Source organism: Drosophila elegans, unplaced genomic scaffold (assembly GCF_018152505.1).
Source record: "Drosophila elegans isolate 14027-0461.03 unplaced genomic scaffold, ASM1815250v1 contig_814, whole genome shotgun sequence".
Classification (NCBI taxonomy): domain Eukaryota; kingdom Metazoa; phylum Arthropoda; class Insecta; order Diptera; family Drosophilidae; genus Drosophila; species Drosophila elegans.
In genome coordinates this window covers 21,452,503-21,475,788 of record NW_024546167.1, presented here as the reverse complement: position 1 = coordinate 21,475,788, position 23,286 = coordinate 21,452,503, and the positions used below count along the sequence as shown (strand labels likewise).

Here is a 23,286-nt window from a genome sequence, read left to right as displayed (position 1 = left end):
ATTGTCTTTAAGGTTTTAAATTAAACATTTTTGTTAGTATCGATTCTCCATATATATGAGTCTCAGTTTGCAATATATTCCCAAAAGTTTTCTCTATTCCAATCGGAACATAAAATAAAAAAACTATAGCTTCGTCGTTTTACAAACCAAAGCGATCCTTTTTTATTTTATAAAACTCGATGAACTTCTGCTACATATAAAACAGTTTCCATAGAAAAGATCCCTAATTACTTACTTGGGAAAAGGCATTATAGCGCCTAACCATTTTAAGATCATTAAAAGCAATACCCATCGATTAACATTTACATAAAACATTTATTTCACTTTTAGGATTTCGTATATCATTTCTTTTGTTTGGTTTGCTCAAAGACACTCACATTGATCTAGTCACGAATCTTAACGCTAAGGTACAGTGAAAACCTTTCGATATACATGAATAGAGCTAGAGGCATACTCATGTATACCCACTGTGGAATGTGAAGTGAGAAGGGTATGTACATATTGCGCAATAAATATTATTGTTACTGCTAAACATTATAACTCCATTTAGTGGGCTAGCTCTTGCACTTTATTTGTACTACAATTAAGCGTATTACTTAGTTTAGAAATGTTACAAACGAAAGAACGTACATATAGAAGCTTAGCTAGACATTAGATATTAGATATTTATTAGTTTTTAAAAGTTTGGTCCTTTGGAATGTGTTACGAGAGAAAAATGACATCTAGGTGGTGGTCTCGAGTATAAGCTAAGATAACATTATTTTAGTGTACAAGTTGGCTGGGAATCTAAGACTATAGACCAGCTCCGAAGTCGGTGCCCTTGAATTGTTTTCCGCCTTCGCATTTTTCTTAAGTCGTGCGTTGAGAATGCTTTAAGGTCCCCATACCAAATTTGATTAGTTGTCCGGATTGGTTATGCCCTGCAAATCGCAGACTGTACAAGGTTTCAATTAGGGATGGGGGCCCTGTGAAACTAAACCTTCTTCGGCTTACTGGTCGATAAAGGAATATGGGTTCTATATTCAGATGTGTGGGGTGAAAGCCTACGAGTCCTGTGACTCCCCTTAACCCTAAGACAAACAACAAAATGCTCTAGGAACCTAACAAATAATTGCACTAAAAACAAACAAAGTCTTCTTCATCTTCGGCTACTAACAGATCAAACAATTCCAACAGATTTATTTAGTTTCTTTTCACTTTTTGGTCTAGGCTGCATTTGGTGGCAATACAAAATGTAAGCTACAGGGGATGGCGGGGATCTAAGCCCTCAACTAATGCCGAGGCTAACACGCATATGTCGGACTGCGAATGTGTATCTCAATCTGGGCTTGACCTTTGGCAAAACAGCATTTTAAAATGGCCCGACTCGCTGAGCGACTAAAACGCTGATACATTAGCCGATAAAATATGTATATATCTGGTTAATTGCACGCGACTCGGACCGAAACCCCAAAACTCCCCGATTAACCCTCGTCTAACGCTGCTTACTCACGCTTAACCCATCGAGATTCGAATTCGTGCATTTTAGATAAACACGACATTTTCCATGTAAATATTGCACAGATATCTAAAATATATATATATATATATATTTATATACCATACTCTATATAATTACATGTAAAAAAGGTATCGTAAAAGTTTAAAAATAATGATTTCCCTAAAACAACGACTGCAGTTATTATTATGCTATATTCCGTTTCCTAATGTAAATCGAAAAATATTAAAAAAAAGTCTTGAGATTCTGGTAAAGAGTAGCTGCATTTGTATCCGTATCTAAAGATTTTTTGTGGTGTATCTACGTGTGTGTGTGTGTGTGTGGGTGTGTGTGGTGTATCTTTCAGTTGGTATCCAATCAGGCATTGTGTATTCAGACAAGCCGAACACATCTGATCCTATCCAGGGACCAGAAATATCTTTGGTTGAAGCCGGAGTCCTATTTGACCCTCCGTGGGCGTTTCTTGCCTGCCCGCTGGCGCTTGTACTTCCGCAGGACTCGATGGGCGTGGTAGAAGCGACTGATCCGACTCTGGACATACTTCTCGTGCAGATACTTGAGGAACTGCCGCCGATCCTTCTGGGGATCGGGCCTTTCGTCCCGGATTACCTCCTCGTGGTGTATCAATGGTGTGGCATCGAATTCGGGCTGCGGTTCGGCCAGTAACTGGATGAGCTGCAGGGTGTTGACTTGCTCCACCTGCTCGGGACTCACCTGGACGAGATTGACCTGGTTGGGCTCTCCCTCGATCTCCTGATCCTCGTTGGCCACCACTCCCAGGATGTTCTCGTTCATGTCGCACTGGACCACATAGAGATCACTGCTGGAATCGAAGATTTCGGCCAGGCTGATGAGCAGGACATCCTGACCATTGTCATTCGGTTCCGCATCATCATCATCATCGCCATCATCCTTGCCGTCGAAATCCTCGGGATCAGAGGCCACGCCCACTTGTTGATACATCTCCGCCAACGCCTCCTCCACGCTCAATTCCCGGGGAGCTGGACCACTTTCATCCGGAGTTTTGGATTCCTCTCTTACAACTAACTCTCTTGCTTTTAAGGAACTATTTAAGGCAATCTTACTAAGGTCACTTAGCTTTGGTACGCTGGCGAACCGGGAGCTGTTCACGATCTCCTCGCCATCGCTCTCCAGGATCTGCTTCAGTTTGGCAATATCGTGGTTGGAGACCTCCACTTCTTGTGGCGATTCCTCGGGGGTCTCTCCTTGGGTCATCATCGTCTCCAGTGGAGAATGTTCTCGTTTGGGTTCTTCGCTTTGTGATTGGGACAGCTCCTTCTCCAGGGCAGCCAGTTCGTTGAAGTCGCTTTCCTCTCCGACCGTCGAGCTCTGGGAACTGGAGCTACTGGAACTGCTGCTGCTGGACGAGGCTTCATCCTCATCCTCCTCTCGGCTGCTCGTACTGCTGGAGTCGTCGTCGGAACTGGAGCTGCTGGAACTCGAGCTCGAAGAAGACGAGGAGGATGATAGCACTGCTACACTAGCCACTGGCTTGGATGCGTCTAGTTCTTCTGCTATGGGAACCACACTACTCTTTAGCCAGGCTTGTATTTGCTCTTCCTTTGGGACAACATTCTGGACTGGGTTCTCCATGGTGCTCTTCACTTCCTCCTCCTCCTCTACTCTTAAATTAATTTTTGGCGACATATTGGTGTTTTCAATGTCATCGAACCCCTTAAAGTTGGACTGCAGCTCTAGGGATTTGGTGTCCAGGCCCTGCTCCTCTATACTCAGCCCTCCATGAAGCTCTTCAGTCTTGTCTTTATAGTCATGGCCACTCTTGATGACCGTCTCCCGATCTGTTCCACTCAGCAAACAGCTTCTGAATGCGGAGGAATTCAAGGCCGAGACACTCAAACCCTTGAGACTGGGTGGACAACGAAGTTTTGGCCCAGCAACGTACTTCTTCATCAGCCTCTTGATCAGCGGCAGTCGATTCTCCTTCAACCTTGTCAACTGTTTCCTCATTAGAATGGCTCGGAGTTTTCTGGTTCCACTGGAGGCGGTTCTCTTTCGCAGCACTTTGAGGACCCTGAAGTAGTGACGATACTTGATTTTCGGGCTCTCGAATTCCAGGATCTTCAGCATCTGAATGCGATTACGCCGCTTTTTGGCCAGCAGCTTCTGACTGGCTCTGGCCGAAGCTTTCGGCGACAGGGAGATGACGTTGTGACTTGGGTTGCCGACATCTTCCACTTTTTTCACTTCGTAGCTCGGCTCTTCGTGCTCCGTGGTCCTTCGCTTTCTCTTGTAGAATTTAAACCTCTTGGGGTTCTCTCGGTACTCGGTTGTGTCCTCTGTCTCACTTTCGGAATCCTCGATCTTGTGAATAAAGGTCTCGTACTCCTTGGCAAAGGTGGATTCGTTCGAGTTCGAGCTGTTGTTCTGGTCAAAGTCCATGGCCACCGGCGGTTGGGACACACTGGCAAAGACCTCACTGCTGTTGAGAATGGGACTGGGCAATGGCAGAGCCGGGGGTTGTTCCACCATGAGGGGAGCGGTGACCACGGGTTGTCGAAGAATCTCCGCCAGAGCATCGCTTTCAGTGACAGGATGCGGCTCAGAGGCACTGGTCTTGAGCCGCAGTTCGTCCAGCTCCTTCTCCACATCGAAGCTGGCAAAGGAGTCGTCCACGGGCACACCAACCCCTCCACTTCCACTGGCCTTTTCAATGTCTATGATGATGTCGGGCAAATTGATGCCCTGATGATCCACGACAGCTGTGGCCTGCGGTCCTGTCGGCGGCAGAGATTCGTACATAAAGTTGGCGGTTGGGTTGGGGAGCACGGGCGCCACCACTGCCACAGCCGGAGGATCCATCTCCAGCACAGCACTGGCTTCATCCTCATCGTCCACCTTCCAGGTGGACAGAAAGTCCCGAATGTTGTAGTTCTGCGTAACTTTGCCAGATTCCACCGCATAGTTCAGGGTGGCGGGTGCCGTGGCATGCAGATTAAATCCCACATAGTTTTCCACTTGAGCATCGAGATTGGTGAGCGGTCCTCCACCTCCTCCTCCACCTCCTCCTCCACCTCCGATTCCCGTTTGTCCCACGTAACAGCTTCCCGTGGAGGCGGAACCCACGGACATGGCCGATCTCTTGCGATAATCCTGATAGGGTTGCGTTCGCAGCGACTGCTGTGGCATCGATGGTGCCACATAGTTGTCCAGGCTGTTGAGACTCAGGTCGTTGTAGTAGCCCCCGCTGCCGGGATCCATGCCCATGCCCATGCCCATGCCACCCATTCCCAGGCCCATGCCCATGCCCATGCCACCCATTCCTAGGCCCAAGGGAGCCGTATATCGTTGGCTGTTCATGTTATTCGATGTGCCGGATCCTTGTGGATTGTATCCATAGCCCAGTTGACTGGGCCCGGCTTCATAGTACATGTCCGTTGGATGCTTCAGCTTCATGGCAGTGGCGGCGGCGGCGGCGGATCCGGTTCCAGGATATTGCGGCTGTGATTGCGGGGCATTGGCTGCCGTTCCATAAGGTCCCGACATCGATCCATAGCCATTACCCCTTGGGTAGAAACAGCTTTGCTGGTTCAAGGCGTATCCCTGGGAGCAACAATTCTGGCGACCATTGGCCGGCGCATTCTCCGTACCCGACCACAAGTTTCTCCCGGCATAGGACTGCGAAATCGAAGGACCCGCGTACGGATTGCTGGCATAGGTACTTCCGTACTTGTCGTACTTCGTTGAGCCGTAGTATAGATCACTGTTGAGGGTTCCGGGATTGGGACCAGGTCCCGGACCTACTGGACCCACAGGACCTACTGGACCTACTGGACCTCCTGGATGGGGGTGATGGTACGAACTGTTGGCCACCGTCGCCGGCGGCAGAGATCTGTAGTTGGGCGCATTGTAGTCCACGCCCCAGTGACAGTTGTTCGTGGACTTCCGGTAGGATTGCAGTCCTGCGGTGTCGGGTCCCAGATCCGTCTGTCCGTACATGGCTGGCAGTCCTCCGTTTGGCGAATACATGGACATGGCCATGCCGTACTTGTCGTAATATTGCGCTGACGTCGGATTATTGACCACTCCACTGGCGTTCCCACCACCACCGCCACCACCAGTGCCGCCGTAAACCGCACCCGTCGTCGTCATTCCCTGGTAGCTTCTGTTGGGCTTAATGGCCGCATAGTTCGTCTCCAACTGGGTGAGCTGCGGCTGCTGCTGCGTCATTTGCGTCGTCGGTTTCTGGGCCACGGCGGGATTAAGGGACATGCCATGGCCGTACAGCTGACCCGCCGATGGACCAGGCATTGCCGTACCGCCTGCTTGGTTGCTCGGCATCATGGATTGCGGCGTAGCCTGTGCGGTGGGCATCTTGTACTTGTACGGATCGTACATGGCATTCGATTGAGCCATATATCCACTGGATCCCGTCGCCCCACCACCGCCCAGGGGCTGGGCGTAAAAGGGTGTGGCCATGGCCTGTGGCTTAATGCCCGTACCCGTTCCACCAATCGGGTTTCCTCCATATTTTATGCCCGGACTTGAAGCCAACTTTTCATAGCGGTGGTTTCCACTTACGGGATAACTGGTGTTGGACAGCTGTTGCCCCACTGTCGGCGCACTGTACGTGTTGTACGGAGCTCCACTGTAGTTGTAGGCGGGTTCCAGCGGCAGCGAATTTCCGTATCCGTAGTTCTGGTGGTAAAAGTGACCGGGATTCTGCTGTTGCTGCTGCTGCTGCTGCTGTCGCTGCTGGGCATCCAACGAGGTCAGTGCTTCGCTGTAGAAGGGAGCCACTGTCGCAATTGTGGCCATTGGCATCGAGGTGGGCGAGTTGTCGAAGTGACCGCCGCCGCCGCCAGTGGGCGTGGTCGTGGCACTGCCATAGCCGCTGCTGCTGCTCCCGCTGCTGCTGCTGCTTCCGGGACCGGAACTGGAGCCGGAGACGGATCCGGAACCGGCGGAGCCCACGGCAATGGCCATGGCGGCCGTGTCCATGACGGCTTGCATCTTCTTGGCTGCAAAGAGAAAACAAAGTTGCCATTTGATATATCTTAATGTAAGGAGGGAAAACTACTTATATAGGCTAAAACTAAAAATATTATGGTTGCCTTTAGTAACTAAAACTAAGAATTTAGTGTTAAAAGTAAAGGGCTGACATTATAAAACACCATTCTGATATTTACTTTTAAGTAATCTGCTTAAAGAACAATAATGTTCACATTTAATAGAGCTCCATGAACTAACAGATGCTTAAATTGAAAAGTTTATGGCCATAAGAGCTTAGTGTAATAATAAGGTATGAAATCATAAACTACTCATTGTTTTCTTATATTTAATTTTTACTAATTTACTAAAAACACATTGTTCAAATGTCATTTAATCAATCAATATTGTGTCAGAATACGATGCCTAAGAAACTTGAGTGCAAATACCATGAGGATGAGTAGAGATGTAAGTTAATTGTGATCATAGTCGCAAATGGCTTGACTGATGGAAAAGGCCTTCAAAAACTAATTAAAATGCTTAAAATGTATATGCTTTAACATTAAATCCTTTTAAATTTTATTTAGATTTATTTGTGTCCGATCTCTTTTTTCGAGGATATCCCCTTTCATTCACATGGCTGCACTTTTAAATTGCATTCGCAATTGTTTAAGGTCCCCCACACCGCGAACAGGAAAAAGCAATTATTCCCTGGCATTTAAATGTAAAATGGAAAGCCCCACAACATAGACCACCCGACGCCCCCGCGACCATTTCGCTTTTGTTGGTCATTAAATGTGGTCTTCAACGGCACGCAGGTCCTTCGTTGTCCTGGCAAGTGTGTCAGTGGGGTTTTTTTATGTCTAAATGCAGCGTGGAAGGGAAAGCCAAGCACAGAAAACAATGAAAGTACATATTTATACATAAAAATATTTAAAAGCTTTAGGAATTTCAAGCCTAATAGGAACTCTCATTAAATACCTGTGTATATAAAGAAACTTATTAAATTGTTAAAATATTTATTACATGTAGGGATTAAAAAAGGTTGTATGATCAACTAAGAGTTATTTCTTTCTGTGCATCACAGACTGGGACACCGAAAGGAAACGCGCGCTTCGGCTTTGTGAAATGGAAATGTGGAATGTTCATGAAATATTAATGATTGACCCCGCCACACACACACACACACAAACACACACTCCGGCAAAAGGGATGGACAATGCAAAGAGCAATTGGAAGCACAACAATCGGACCCCTTTTCCGCGCCCACTCAATGTCACCGCCCACCGCAAAGTGGGCCACAAACACTCACACACTGGGAAAAACCAATAATTGTCGCAGATAATTGCCAGAAGGCAATGAAACCCCGCTCCTTAATTATCAATACCTGTGAACTCGGGCAGGAGCAGCACACTAAGAAAAATCTTGGGCGTATCATTTACGCGGCGTGTTTTTCCAACGGAAGCCATCACAGAACTGACCAGCTTGAAACACATAATTCATTCGAGATCTTTAATTAAAATATGCAAAAATTCCTAGAATATTATTATCAATTCGCATGTCGATAAGAATGGTTCCTCTTGGAAAATGGCGTTCAACCTTTAAACTCAAGCCAAGATTAAGTATTAATGACTTAATAAAACTGATATGGCGTAGGATGAAACCACACTTAAGATTGCTTTTTTCTGTAAATACTTCATATAAAGTATACGTGTTATTTAAGAAGTGGCACATCATATATGAAAGAATTTAAATTGTGTATTGGAAAAATCTGTCTGTATACTACTACTACAAATTGTGGATTTGAAGAAAACGCTTTAAAAATCCTTTAAACTTTAGTTTTCAATTCTCAATTCTAAAGTGAAATAAATAGTATCCTAAATAGATTTTTGACAATATATCAAACATTTTTCCCGGAAGTGTAGAAATCCGTGGCCATACCCTTCTTCCCTTTGAAGCGGTCGTAGTAGCCAGGTGGGAAATCCATCCACAGTCCACTGGCGACCACCTGCGAGGAGGACCAGGGACAGTTCCATCCGTATGGACAACTGCTGTCCGCCTGCAGCCACATGGCTTACGGACAGTACGGACAATTGAAACAAAAGAACGTCGCGCACGGAATAAAATTAAAAGCGGAGTATAGTACACCGGGCACGGCGAGTGACGAAACGGAATTCATTATGATAATTCACTTTCGCCCGAGGCGAATATTATTGATGACCCGGGCTCTCGACCATTAGTCGACTCCGGATAATCGACCTCTGCCTCTCGTTTCGTTTCGATTCGTTTCGATTCGGGTCGGGCTTTTAGTCTAATTGGGCGTGAAGTGACCATCCGGAATAAATGAGATCGCGATTGCCAGTCGGCGGCGACTGGAAGCAGCGGCTTTAATCGAAATGAGATCGCAATGCAAATCACTACTGGAGCCGGCGAACCGAGAGGGGGAAATGGTAATCGAAGAAGTTCGGCTCCCTATCCGATGTACTTTTGTGCAAAAGCCGAGAAGCTTCGTAATTCGAGCGCATTGCGTATACGCCCAGGGGCACGCCGAAATCGGAGATCACCACAATCGAATTTAATGAGTTTGCTGCCCCCCGACGGAATAAAAACTACTAGTGTGTTTATCGGGATACGGTTCGGAATCCAAAACTATTTAAATTATGGAATTGCTTAAATCCCGAATGAAAAAAGGGCCTGTTTATAAGGTATGAATATTGTTAGTACATTTATTTCACATACATAATTAAAAAAAGAAATCATCAATGTTTTATGTACTGGAAAATTTATACACAACGCCCTATTTAATAATTTGTTCATTAACTTAGACTACATTTTATCAATGGCCTTTTTACTGAGTAAGAATTTCTCTTTAAATTTTTGTGTCATATGATGTAGGCACTTCATAATTTTTTTGATTTAACTCAGCACTATCTTGTCTTGAGTGATAATGCTCATACCTGATTTTATTTTAAATAAAATTTAGACAAATTTATGTTAGCTGCCTTTTTAAAAGAGTATAATAAATAACCTTGTAAGGCAGAAAATTAATAATAGACTTCTTTAGAAGTATAATAATATGCCAATGTAGACCAATAACAATTTTAAATAAGAGTTTGGGCCAGCTTTTATGAAATTCTTACCAAAAATGCCAGGAATTAAGCTGCCATATGTTGGGCACAGAAAAAACGCGGGCTCACACAAACATACCAATACACAAATATATACACCCACGCGGGAAGGACACGTTCTCCACACGAATGTGTGTGTGTGTGTGTGTGTGTGAGGGGATTCCCCACACAGCGTTGCCTTTGTTTTAATTATGAAACTTTGGAGGACTGCAGTTATTTTTACGAGAAGGAGGCGTGACAGCGCGTGCGACTTTCCAGCAAAAACTTTTTCATCTGTTGAAGCTGTTGAAGCCGAGGAATGTGACGTCGAAGCTGACATTGGCAGCGACGTTGACTGCGCCGCCGGCAGCGACGCCTGCGCCGACGCAGACGCCGAAAAGGAAAAGCCGACGAGGAAAACCCCTCGAAAGGGGGGTGAAAATAACAAATAACAAAAAAGGAAGAAAAAGAGCAGACAGGACGGACAACAAAATAGGCGAGAGTGCTAAGTTGTGTGGGTTCTCTATAAGAATTTTCCGGGTGTGTAGTTGTGTGTCCGTTGTTGTTGTGCTTGGGAAAACAAGTGGTTGCCGTGGTGAGAAGAAAACGGGCACGAAAATAGAGCGAAAGGATTGAGCTGGGAAAAAGAAAAGCGACTCCACCGGCACCCTTTTCACAAGTCTTAAAACACCGCATTTTTCAATTTGTTTTTCCAAATTTAAACAATTAGATAGGATATTAGGGTAAACTTCGAAATCTTCATCAAAAAGTTATTATTATATTTTATTTGTAAATATTTTCATTATTGTATTATTTTATTGTAGTATATCTTAGTTGAACATTCCATTTTTATAAACTTCGAAAACTAAGCAAACAATTGTGAATGTATATCCTATAATTCTTTGTACTGTGTTACTTTATCTTAGTTCAAAATGCCATTCATATAAATCCAATTATACATAGCTAGTGCAGCCGAAGTCAAAGCATTTTTACCAGACATGTGACAGCTCCAATTCCCACATTACACCCTGCTCTGCTCGATTGTATCCAGGTCCTTAGTCCTGAAAAGGGCGGAAATGAAGCCGCTGTCCATTAGCAAACATGAAAGCTCCACGCTTCTATTAGCGTTCAAATTTTGTTGTTTGCAACTGCCTTCTTTTTCCCTTTCCCTTTTCCCATTTCCCTTTTTCCATTTTCAGTTCGATGACGAGGCGGAACAAATAATAAAAACCAGTGCCTTCGAGCAACCGAAATGATTGGAAAAGTGCATCGAGGGCTTTCCACCGGGAGGTGATAGACCCTAGAAAACTTCGGGGAGTGAGAGTTGCTTAAATGGGGCTAAACCATCAACCACAAAAACAAATTAAGTAAATTCAGTAAGCAAGCAAACCAGAGACAACAACAAATCTGGCTTGTGGTAAAAGAATTGCAGAGGGGGGTGATACACAGAAAACAACCCTTTAAAGTGGGTTAATATTTAATAATTAATATTTATAGAACATATTCTATGATTGAATTTTAGCAAATTTTAAAATGCCATGCAAGACATTTTAAAGTAAATTTTAGTCATTGAAATGTAAATCGGTAACGATGTTGTAGGATTTTTTCCTGTGCAGAGAGGGCAGCCTAAAAAAGAGAACTGAAATAAACAACGAGCAGTAAATGGGCAAAAAGCAAAAGCTGGAAAAAGTAGAGAAAATCAACAATAAAATAGGCGACAAACAGCAACAACGGGCAATCATAAAGGCAAAGGCAACGCAATCAAATGATAGTATAAAGCAGCGACGATTACGCTGGCAGAGACGTCGGCAGTACTGTCACAGTGGGGCTTCGGTTCCCGATTATTTTGCATACTACATATGCGATGTCTCCAAAGGTGAAACCCAGAGAAACCCAAAGAGCGAAGAAGAACGAGGGGCGCAACCGAAGAAGCTATAGCAATTCCCAATTCCACATTCAAATGCAAAACAAATTCAAGAAAATCGAACAACAGCGAACAGATAGAAACCAGCGACTTTAACAAAAACGAAAGATAGAAAGAAACTTGGTGTCATCGTATAAAAACAAATAACTCCGGTCGCAATTATAGGAGTACCGAGGGTACGACCCAAACTTTTGGTGTCAAGTTGTCTTATTTATAGAAATAAACCTTGTGGAATTAATGTCGACTTAAAACCTTTTACATTTTTAATGTTATTACCGGGAGGAATTGTAACCTTTTTCATTACCATAAACCCAACCACATGGCTTTACACACACTAAACTGCTATTTGCTTGAGCCCCACTGTATACCTATGTAAATAACTGAACGTTATGTGGCCACGACAAAAAGTATTGATTGAAAATCAATAGGCTCGGCCGCTTGTCATTCATTCTCTATGATTGCCCGGCGGCAGAGAGCTCGGAATTCAAATGTCGATGCGATCCAACTGCCAGCCGGCAAGCTCACTTCAATCATATATAGAAATCTATATATACTCGGGTATATATATATAGTATCTGGCATAGGAACGTTAACATGCACACTCGTACTATATGTGTGTCACTAGTTTTGATGTTCGTGCGTGTGGCGATGACAAGCTCGGCTTGATAATTTAAACACGTAGCCCTCGACTAGAGCTTCTGCCATGGACTGCGCCCCCTGAGCCACCCATCGCCCATCACCCACCGCCCACCACCCTCGTATACCCCACAATCCAGCACCCAGCGACATCACACACTCGCACACTTGCTATAGCGTATGGAGCAAAACAGACGTATGTAAAAAATCGACAAAAAAAAATAAAACAGAAATGTCAACACACTTTTATTATTGTTGATGTAATACCCTGGATAGATAGGGTAGTGGAAGTATATCAACCACCTTCACAAAATTCTATTACAGTTAAAAATATCTGTAAAGAGCACACACATAAATAAATAATTGTATTTATATTCTTATTCTTAAAAAAACAAAAAATATAGCTTTGAACTAATAAATTACTGTTAATAGTTGCAAAACATTTAAGATCCTTGCTTTAATAAGAAAAAGTTGATAAATAAATAACATAACATAATACAAAAATATAAAAAATACGAATAGAATTTAAGATGAAATAAACAAAAGAGGACATTCAAATCCTTGTATTGATTCATAAATTTCTAACCGCCTTGTGTTATTGTGGGATAAAAGTATAGCCTACTTCTAGATTGTCATACATGCAAGGGGTATATTTGCGTCGAATCTTTTTTATGTGAGCTTTATTATTATTCCTGTCTGTGTGGCGCTTTTTGGGACTGTCGTTGTAATCGACTTTGTTGTTGCCGTCGCCGCAAAACAAAAATGCCAAAGAAGAGAATAAAGTAGAGCACCCAAGTCGGCAAAGGCAGCGACGTCGACAGCGACGCCAGCAGCGTAAGCCGCACTCAGCAAAATTGTGCGAGTGCCGGGGGGAGGGGGCAATGAATGGTGGGGAGGGGGAAGCGTATGCACTCAACCAGCAAATAAACCACGTATTCACACACACTCGCACCTACTCGACACACTTGCACAGATATTAACAAAAAAAGTACACGCCAACAAAAAAAAAAAACGATCATGTTCTATTTTCTATTAAGGGGTGACTAGCTAAAATAAAATGGTTAGTTTTATTGATATTTGTTACATAATATAACATAAAATATAAAACTTTAAAAGATTGTACCTTAGGTATATATATATGTACATATATATTAACAAGGGTCTTATTAAATCCCTATTTTAACATAGAATCTCATATTGATAAAAATAAATTTATATAATTATTAATTAATTACTTATGATAAGTTTAAAAATCATTTATAAGACTGCTTTCTATTCTAAACTCACTTTTAAAACAATGAATGAATGCTTATAAAATTGTAAACAATTTTATTATTCACAGATGTCAAACTTAAAAGTTTAAATACATTTTTGACTGTGCACGAACCTCAACAATTTTTCGACATTTTGTTGCTATTTTCGCTGCTTTAGTTGCTGCTTTTGATGTTGTTGCTGCTGCTGTTGCACCCTCTGCCGCTGTCGCAGTCGCAGTCGACGTCGACGGCGCAGTCGCTGCTCACTTAAACGTTCTTTTCGCTGCGTCTGCTCTGCCACTGTTATTGTTTGTTTTTGTTGGGTTTTTTTTTTGCCTTGTTTCGCTTGATTATTTTGTTTTTTTTTTGGTTTTTTCTCCCTCAGCTTGTAACTTGCAATATAATTTAATAGCAACTAATGTGCTTGCTGCTGTGGCTCGTTTTTGTTTCTGTTATTCACTTAATATTCGGCTACGCACTTAAACACACAAAGATAAATTATTGGGGGGAAAAGGTGGCACAAATTTGGCGTTTTTACCTTCAAGGTAACACGCGTCGTATACGCGATATCTGCTGATAATAACCGAATGTATTGTATACGCTTGCACTCTTGCTCTGCTCTTTCCACTTTTGTTATTACTATTACTTCTGACAGCGCCAGCACGAATTAGATATGACAGTTGGGTTGGGAACGTCAGCAAAACACATACTTTAAAGCCGGCATTGAAAACGCTCTGTTTCCCGAACTATCTTTTTTCCAGCACACACTTGTACAGGTGGCAAAAAGGCAAAAAAAAGTGGCGCGTAAACGGCGGAGAACAGAAATTATACAATCTTCCGTAGTGGTAGTAAAACACAAAAGTTAATAACAACGCGACAAACAGAAAAAAACACGCCAGAACGGAATGTAGTGATGCGATGCGCCAGCGTACGCGTCCGTGCACGTCCGCTCTCTTCGAAGAAAAAAACGCGAGTGAGCGACTGGACAAACGGTAAAAGCACACACGGCGTATGAGTGCTAATTGCGCTCAGCACGCGCCACAACGGGAGAGAGTGAGAGAGAAAGCCGTGGAGAGAGTGCAGCGCTCTCTCTCGCTCTCAGAGTGCGAGGGAGACAGTTCATACAGGTGGTTGGTGGGGGGTTCTTCTAAACACTTAAAAAAAAAAACAGTATGAGTTATCCCAGATCATTAAAAATGTGAAAAATATTAAAGGGAGAGGAATTCCTCATTTCGTTAACTATTTTGTCATTTTCTGGCATTGCAAACTATCTTTTAATCTACAATTTAAATTAAAATTTAGGAATTCAAAGTTACATCTTGAAAACTTCATGTTAACTATGACTAAATTAACGTTAATGTTTCTCTCTCTGCAGTTTTTTCTATGCTACTAGTAAACAATGGTAGCGTAAATGTTAAAAACTAACGCAAGCAAGGAGGTGCTAATTGAACTCGCCTGAGTTCAAGTACTATTCACCGTTACTTCAAAATAACCGATAGTAAGACATTTTTGGTTGGCAAGCCATTTGCCTGGCAATGCCTGCATTAAAAAATTTTAAAATAACGACAATGGCGCGCCAGGAAAATAAAAATTGTTGCTCAAAAATAGGAAAAACAAATAATATCACACTTACGAACAATTTTTCCTGAATGTATGCTACAGCGTCGTGATTACTGTTGAGTGACCAGTTGATCAACCATGGTAATTGTATTTATTGTACCCACTAAAATTAATTAAAACAATAAAATTTCATTATAAATGTAAAACATTAACTAGAAACAACGTAAATAACTTGATTTACAAAAAAAAAGCTTTTTGATTATTAAAACTTATCACATATATTTCCTCAGAAACGACTTCTTTGTTAATTTTAATTTTATTAATAATATATAGATTATGGCATATGTGTGTTTAAAAAACCGTTAGCAGTAAAGTCAAAAAGTACTTAACATATCATCATTTAACATCATAATGTTAAATTTATAATAACAGAGTTGTTAACATTTCGCCGGCATTCAGGGCACCGTCTGTACGGTCACACTGCGTCTTATCCAAGTTCACAACCAGCGATGATTTTCCATTCCTGAAAAAAAAGAAGAAGAAGCATAAGAAACGCAAGAACGCACAAGAAATTTGCATTAAAATTAATTTAAAGTTATCAAAAGTGGCTTTTAAGTGGTTGAAAAAATGACAGAGGACTGGCAGAGTCAGAAGTTCCGGCAGAACGTCATCTCCAAGATGTAAGGGCACTCGGAAACTGGCAATTCTCTGTTTTAATTACTGTCTTGTTTTTTTTGCAGCCACGACTTGTTGCCACCGAACGCGCAGGATCAATCGAAAAATGCCGGCGTCATGGAGAACCACATCTTCCGAAAGTCTCGCACCAAGGACGAGTATTTGGGCCTGGTGGCCAAGCTCTTCATGCACTACAAGGACATGTCCCGAAAATCCCAGCAGCAGCAGCAGCAACAACAACAACAGCAGCAGCAGCAGGGCGGCCCGCCCCCAAACGCGGAAATGGGCGGCGGGGGGCAGAACATGATGCAAGATCCATTGAATGCCCTGCAAAACCTGGCCAGCCAGGGCAATCGCAATCCCCAGATGATGCCCATGGGCGCCGGCGGAGGAGCCCCCGTGCCCGGTGGCCCGGGAACAGCCTCCAATCTGCTACAATCCCTGAATCAACAGCGTCCCGGGCAACAGCAAATGCAACCGATGCCCAATATCCGGGGCCAAATGCCCATGAACTCCGGCGGAGGCGGCGGTCCCCAGCAGCAGATGATGCAGCAGCAGATGCAGGGCGGCAACGCCCCGGGAGTGATGAATCAGGGACAGATCGTAGGCAATCCGGGGCAGCAGCAGATGGGCGTGGGCGTGGGCGTGGGCATGCCCAACCAGATGGTGGGACCGGGCCCGAACAGTGGACCCGCTGTTGGAGGAACCGTGGGCGGAGCAAATGCCGCTCCAGGAGCACCTGGTCAGGGGCCAAATCAAATGCAAAGCGGTCCCATAAATGCCATGCAGCAGATGCCGCCCATGCAGCAGATCCAGCAGAACCAAATGGGGGTAAGTGAGTACTCTTCAAGTTATGTTCTATCTATTATATCAACTTTCTTCCCCAAGATAGGCATGAATCCGATGATGCGCATGGGCCAGGGCAATGGCATGGGCGGACCCCAAGGAATGCCCGGCCAGGGCATGCAAGGAATGCCGCAGAACATGCAGCAGGGAGTTCCCCACAATGTGGTCGGCGGTCCGGCGGTTCAGCAGCAGGTAGGTGTGGGTGTGGGTGTACCGCCCAATGCGGTGCAGCAGGGCGGCATGAATCCCATGGGCGGCATGGGCGTGAACATGCCGCCTAATCTGCAGCAAAAGCCCAACATGCCGATGGGCCAGGCGGGTCAGATGTTCGCCGGCAATCGTGGCGGCGTTGGAGTCGGCGGACAGCAGCCGGGACAGGCCTTCATGCGCTCCAGTCCCTCGCCAGCGGATGCCCAGCAATTGCAGCAGCAGCAGCAGCAGGCTCAGCTCCAGCAAATGCAGCAACAACAGCAGCAGCAGCAGCAACAACAACAGCAGCTGGTGGTGGGCAATCAAACGCCCACGCAGCAGCCACCGACTCCGCAAATGCCCACGCCAAATATGATACCCAGTCCGGCACTGGTGCCCCAATCCAGTCCGCAGATGATGCACATGCAGAACCCGCAGCGCAACATCCGCCAGCAGTCGCCGAGTGCCTCGATAAACACGCCTGGTCAGGTCACCGGGAACAGTCCGTTCAATCCCCAGGAGGAGGCCTTGTACCGCGAGAAGTACAAGCAGCTGACCAAGTACATTGAGCCACTCAAGCGGATGCTGGCCAAGATCAGCAACGATGGCACAAGTGAGTTGATACACAATACAAACTAAAAGTTTGAAACAGTTATTGAGCAGTTTTGGTGAAATTAAAGTAAATTAGTAATCGAGACAAACGCTTTTGTAAAGTGAGTTAACTCCAAAAATCAACCAATTTAACAAAAACCTTTGATATTTTTTATAGATGTTGAGAAAATGACCAAGATGAGTAAATTGCTGGAGATTCTTTGCAATCCTACACAGCGCGTGCCTCTTGAAACTCTTCTTAAATGCGAAAAAGCTCTGGAAAAGATGGATCTAATCTCATATTCTGGCCAGCAGTTTGGCGTAAGTAATATGAAATGCATTACATAAAGAAAATCAAAACATATAGCAAATTTATTCACTTAGAAATCCTCGAATCCTCTATTGGAAGTTATAAATACCACACTGCAAAGTCCTGTGGCTAATCACACACTGCATCGCACCTTCAGACCCACCTTAGAACTGCTCTTTGGAACTGATATAGCAGCTCCAGTGCCCGCGAAGCGACCACGAGTGGAGGAGAAGTCTTTGCCCTTCGATCAGGATGTCCCCCATGTGCTTCAGGGTGAAATTGCAAGGCTGGATACCAAGTTTAAGGTGAAACTTGACACCACATCGCAGATAAATAACAAGGCCATCCGTTTAATTTGCTGTCTGGATGACAAGCGATTGCCCAGCGTTCCGCCCGTGAGTGTTAGTGTGCCGGAGGAGTATCCTTGGCAGGCTCCGGACTGCTCCTTAACGGAACAGGAGTATTCGGCCACGCCGTTCCTGCAGATGGTGCAACAAGCTCTCATCGCTCGCATGGCTAAGCTCCCTAAGAACTATTCGCTCTCACACCTGCTGGACACCTGGGAAATGGCTGTGCGGCAGGCGTGCTCTCCCCAATCGAAGCCCAGATCAGTCTGCGAGCTGACCACTTTTCTAGGAGTTTAGCAACTATAAATACAGAGAGTGCGGTTGAAAGTAGGTTCTAAACTTGCTTTTTTATAATATCAAAAGCGATTCTAATGCTGTGCTTATGTTTTAGGAGGCCAACCCCTCTCACTGCAATTACTAATTGAAGATCTACATTCTACATACTTTTAAGACAATCGGCTTATATAGCTAAAATAAAAAAAGAACAATACTTAAACCACGCAAGACCTTATCAACCACACAATCAACAATTTACACAAGTACACACTACTCATCAAGAAAATCATCATACGTTCAAGAACTATTCAAGAATCTATTTTAATCATTCGGCTTTAATTCAAAATTATTCATGAAGGTAAGAAAATGTATTTAATTTTTCATTTATTCTTTATTTAATTTAAAGACGCCATACCATACTTTTTCATATTTGTTCCAAAATGTAATTTCCTCCCCTCCCATTTCATACAATCAGTTTAAAATTATTTGGAAAATATGTTTATTTTCTTTTGTTGAGATTGGAATCGTGTGAGGATCCTGTATTTCTTTTTTCTTTTTGTTCTCTTTTTTCCACATTTAGCAATAAATACAATTGTTTGTGTGTGTTTAAGTTTTAGAGAATTAGACCGATAACTATGGTACAATAGAAAAGAGTTAAGAAAACTTAAATATCACAGATGTTGGGCGCCGAAAGCGCCACCTTATAATATGTACAAGCACTAGGGGTATACAGAATCTAAATCTGAATCTAAAGAACGTGCTCTGTGCTCTTGGAAAGAAAGTAGCTTAGATTGCATCCATTCGATTTGTGATTAACAGATGCGAATCCTATTGAATTTAAGGTGATATATGCACAAAACGATGACAAGATCTAGCTCTTAACTAAGCTTAAGTCTACACCAGCTACTCGAAGTGAAAAAACTTCAAAATAATATTTTGAATTCTAAGATTAGAGGGAACATTCTCGATGCGGGAAAATTCGATCTTAAAGTGTGGTCTTTCCATAGGATTTTAGAAATCTTTTCACTAGTTTAAAGAAGGGTTTTTTCTCCATTGAGCTGGCGATACTGTCGGGCTGAGATTAGTTCTGGTGCTGCAGTTCCTCCAGTCTTCATCATCGCTGCACCTGGATCAGGGTTCCGCCGAAGCTGAAGCTGTTGGCCTGCTGCTGCAACCTAAGCAGATCCTGGGCGCTGTAGACTTGCAAACTGGCGGATGAGATGGGCGAGCAGCTGGTGGTACTGGCGGCGGCCGGTGCTATCGCCCGCAAATGGAGCGTGGCATCGCAGACGGAAGGAGCTCCTGCAGAGGAGGAGGAGGAGGAGCTGTTGCTGTTCAGCGAGACATGCCGGTTCACACCGTTTGCCTTGTCCTTGTTGTGCCGCTTCACATGCTTGGACAGGTGATCGCTCCTCATGAACTTCTTTTGGCATACGCTGCACTGGAACTTCTTTTCGCCGGTGTGGGTGCGTTTGTGTCGCGACAGCTCGTCGGAGCGGGAGAATCTCTTGTCGCAGTTCTCCCACTTGCAGATGAAGGGTCGTTCGCCGGTGTGCACCCTTTGGTGGGCCTTCAGGTGGCTGCTCTTGAAGTAGTTCTTGCCGCATTCGGGGAAACTGCACTCGTAGATGCGACTTCTGGTGGCCGCCGCCTGAGCTGCAGTGATTCTGGTGGAGTGCTTTTCCTCGGCCATTGTGGGTGTGGTGGGTATGGTGGGTATGGGCGTGGGACTCTGTTGGGCAGCCACCGTGCTGAGCAGGATGAGCTGGCTGGCTACTGGAGCAGCAGCCACTGGGGCCACATAGACTGGAGTAGGAGTCACAAATGGTTTGATTTCGTCCACCTCCTGTGGCTTTTCCGCTGGAGCAGATGGAGCTGGTGTTTCGGCCTCGGGCTTTTGTACTGGGGTCAGAGCCACTTCCGCAGCTCGCTTCCTGTTCATCTTGAACTTGAGATTGCGCCACACATTGGCCTCTGGATAGTCGTCTTCCACGGTGGGTGGAACCGAAATTGTACTCATGGTGGAGGAGTTTAAGGAGGAACTGGAGCAACAGGAGCTGGAGCTAGAACTGGATGAGTTCTCGTCTTGGTTGCTGGTGGAGACGGCCCCCAAACTGTTGACCCTCATGATGACGCTAACCCTTTCCAGCTTCTGATCCGGTGGCGGTGTCATTGTGATGGCAGGCTGCTCCAGGCGGGGTTTCTTGTTGGGAACTCCCATTTCCGGAGCCTCGTCTTCCGTGTCCGAGGGATTGGGTGTGATAATCCCTCCATTCTTCTGGCTTTTTTGGGCCACCAGCTTGAGTTTGGCCTTGAGCAGGTTCTCGCTCACTTGTTGCTCGTCCTTAGCGACCTGAAGAGGACAAAAGAAGAACAAGTTCAAGGTTAGTGAGAGTTCAACAGCATTGAGTTCAGGTTTTCAGGAGTGCATTCACATTCACATTCCCATTCACTTTTCGCTGACCAGCATTGACCCACAATAACTTTTCCCTCGCGATTCGCTAATTACTCAGACGACTGGCAAGGCCGTTCACCGTTAACATTAACCTTCGCACACCCTGCAGCACCCCAACCAACCCCTCGGTTCAATGCTCCTTCAAAAGGCCAAGGCATTGTTTTTTGGCGGTTTTTGAACTGTTTTAAAGGCCGATTAGGGGGACAAATAATGATTCATTAAATGTCGACTCGGTACCGGCTGTGTTTTAAATTATAACTTTCCGAAACCTTAGTAATCATTAATTTGATGTTATACATACATATATTTGTAATTATATATTTTTTACATTTTTTTTTGTCAAGGTAATGAATCAAAACCTGCAAAGTTCGTTTTTTTTTTATCTTTTACTTGAAAACAACATTTTTTCTAGCTTTTAAGGCAATTTTTAGACTCTATTATAGGTTCGTTGTAAAACCCTATAGAATTCAAATGTGCCGCCAAAAAGCAGGCAAAGAAAAGTGCAGCCACATTGCTGTGACGTGCCTCAGGTGGGTGATTTGAAGGGGAAGGCGATTTCGAGGGGTGTATTATGACTCGTGTGGAGACGTCGAAATCTTTTTATGGGCTCGGCACGTTGCGCTCAAATGTGCGGCTGTGTTTGTTTGTTTCTTTCTTGGCCAGATAAAAAAAAAGGCCAGAAATGTGACATATTTTTATGGGTTGGGGCTTGGCCTGTTTGCCTAGCTCTTGCCCCCTCTCTTTCTAGCCCACAGTTGCCAATTGGCAACTCACCTTCGCTCTCAAACAAAGTCTGTGCTCTCGCTCTCTCTCTCTTTCGTATTTTCTGTTGTTTTTTCCTAGTGGTGCCAAGTCCAATGTTCAGGCTAAGGCCCTCTCGCTCGCACTCGCATATTACTCCCTGTGCATGCGGTGTTCACGTGAACGCGTGCTGACTGCGTGATCGGACGGCTGGGAGCGAGTGCGAGCGGGACGTAGCACTTTTGTTTTTAGAAATGCGGCAAGTGGAAGCGAGAACGAGCTAAAGTCCGATTCCGTTTGATTTTCCGCTGCCTTGAATTGAATGCACTATCCTCACTATTCACACTATAAAAAACCACTAATCGCACTGGTACAGATCCACTTTGTAGGTCACTTACGTTTTCCAACTTATTATCCCTCAGCGGGGGCGTTGCGGGTGGTGAAGGTAGCAAGGTATCCATGTCCATTGCACTTTCAATTGCACTCTCTTTTAAAGAGTTTTTTTTATAGAGTCTGTTTTAGTTTGTTTCTGTTGCTCTCTGGCTTATCACTTGGTTTAATCTCAGTTTTGTGTATTTTTGCACTGTAGTTAATTTTGCACTGGCGCTTTTCGAGTGCCTTAAGCCGTTTTGAAGCGGAGGCGAACCGTTGCGTTCAGAATTCAAGAGACGAATGAAAAAGGCAAAGGCTTTCAGCTCCCAGCAGAGCTGCCGCTGCCGACGTCGCGAGTGGAACCGCCGACGTAATCACTTGTACGTGGGCAAGTGTGTGTGAGGGGCAATCGTCATCGGCAGTGGAGCAACCAGTGCACTGAAACCCGGACGGACATCACCCAGCAGCAGCGTGGGCAGCGTCTCTCTCCACTTTTATTCTCTCTCGCTCTCTGGCTTGAAAAAGGTCAGGTCTCCTCCTCACTCGCCTCTGAGCAACCCACACATACAGAGAAAAAAACAGCTCGATATTAACAATGACAATGTTCGTATGATTAGTGGATGATGTCAAAAAAGAGTTGACAATCAAATAGCTAAAAATACATAATGAGATAGTTCAAAGTGACTGATTAAACACCTAGTGAGGGTCTCGATAAGTATTTTGGTGTATTAGATAGTTGCATTCATAGAGCATCCTTAAGAAGGACCCTCCCCTTTAGTTTGCTTCTGAGGTGTATACTTACTGTATACTGTTACACTCGTATGAATATCAACTTAACATGTAACGAACACATTGTTTTAATACGTACAGCCTTATCAATTAAATATTCTGGTACCTTCTGGTCATCAATTTTTCTTTCTGTGCAGAAACACAGACATCGACAGACACAGACCAATGGAGCACGTAACCAACGCATGGACGTCATCAGCTGTTTGCTATGGGGTCTTGTTTTTGGTGCTAGAGAGAGCGGGACATGCGGGCGAGGGGCAGGGGCTCCATGGGGCCGTCTATTCATAGGCTGTGCATGCCCAAGCCGCGTGCACAGCGCACACAAACACTCGCAGACACACCCCAAAGCCGTGACTGAATAGCTGACGCAGTTGTTGCCACGGAAGTCTGTGATTAATCGAACAAAAAAAACTTGAAAACAGGCTTGAAATCTGGGAAGACGCCCCTCAAATTGAAGTCTAAGACCTGGCCGAATAAATTTGCATTAACTTTAAAAGCCAAGTCTGACTTTGAGCAGACGTAGATTTCATTAATAAACGAAAGGCAGAGCGAGAAAGCAAGAGAATGTGGGAGCTCAACAGTTGAGCGACAGGCATTGCCAGTCCCAAGTAATGGAGAGATAACAAAGATGAGTCACGACATACAGACATTTTAATGTAAGCATTTTTTTACAAGTCGCAAGGAATACGATTAAATCGATCACTTGTGCAATTCATTAATTGGAAACTTGCTTAGTAAGCAATAATTTC

The 23,286-nt window shown here is 44.5% G+C and overlaps 3 protein-coding genes across 6 annotated transcripts; 1 reads left to right on the top strand and 2 right to left on the bottom strand.

Annotated features, from left to right (window-relative positions):
- Nucleotides 1–295: 295 nt before the first annotated feature.
- LOC108137859 lies at nucleotides 296–14,370 on the bottom strand. 4 transcript variants are annotated; one of them, XM_017259789.2, is made up of 3 exons: nucleotides 13,925–14,370; nucleotides 13,521–13,864; nucleotides 296–6,498 (listed from the first exon to the last, which is right to left on the bottom strand). In XM_017259789.2, the coding sequence occupies exon 3, from the start codon at nucleotides 6,488–6,490 to the stop codon at nucleotides 1,937–1,939; it is 4,554 nt and encodes a 1,517-aa protein (XP_017115278.1). In that variant the 5' UTR covers nucleotides 6,491–6,498; nucleotides 13,521–13,864; nucleotides 13,925–14,370; the 3' UTR covers nucleotides 296–1,936. The 4 variants fall into 4 exon arrangements, with proteins under 4 accessions (XP_017115278.1, XP_017115279.1, XP_041566218.1 ...); XM_017259790.2 differs by lacking the exons at nucleotides 13,521–13,864; nucleotides 13,925–14,370 and adding an exon at nucleotides 9,607–9,630; XM_041710284.1 differs by lacking the exons at nucleotides 13,521–13,864; nucleotides 13,925–14,370 and adding an exon at nucleotides 8,408–8,934.
- A 1,085-nt stretch (nucleotides 14,371–15,455) lies between these two features.
- On the top strand, nucleotides 15,456–18,400 carry LOC108137838 (mediator of RNA polymerase II transcription subunit 15). The gene is made up of 6 exons (XM_017259764.2): nucleotides 15,456–15,626; nucleotides 15,687–16,452; nucleotides 16,510–17,269; nucleotides 17,426–17,568; nucleotides 17,632–18,231; nucleotides 18,296–18,400. The coding sequence occupies exons 1-5, from the start codon at nucleotides 15,574–15,576 to the stop codon at nucleotides 18,199–18,201; spliced, it is 2,292 nt and encodes a 763-aa protein (XP_017115253.1). The 5' UTR covers nucleotides 15,456–15,573; the 3' UTR covers nucleotides 18,202–18,231; nucleotides 18,296–18,400.
- Nucleotides 18,401–18,662: 262 nt separating this feature from the next.
- Nucleotides 18,663–22,054, bottom strand: LOC108137839 (Krueppel-like factor 5). The gene is made up of 2 exons (XM_017259765.2): nucleotides 21,775–22,054; nucleotides 18,663–20,533 (listed from the first exon to the last, which is right to left on the bottom strand). Exons 1-2 carry the CDS (start codon nucleotides 21,841–21,843, stop codon nucleotides 19,295–19,297), a joined length of 1,308 nt encoding a protein of 435 aa, XP_017115254.1. The 5' UTR covers nucleotides 21,844–22,054; the 3' UTR covers nucleotides 18,663–19,294.
- Nucleotides 22,055–23,286: the final 1,232 nt, after the last annotated feature.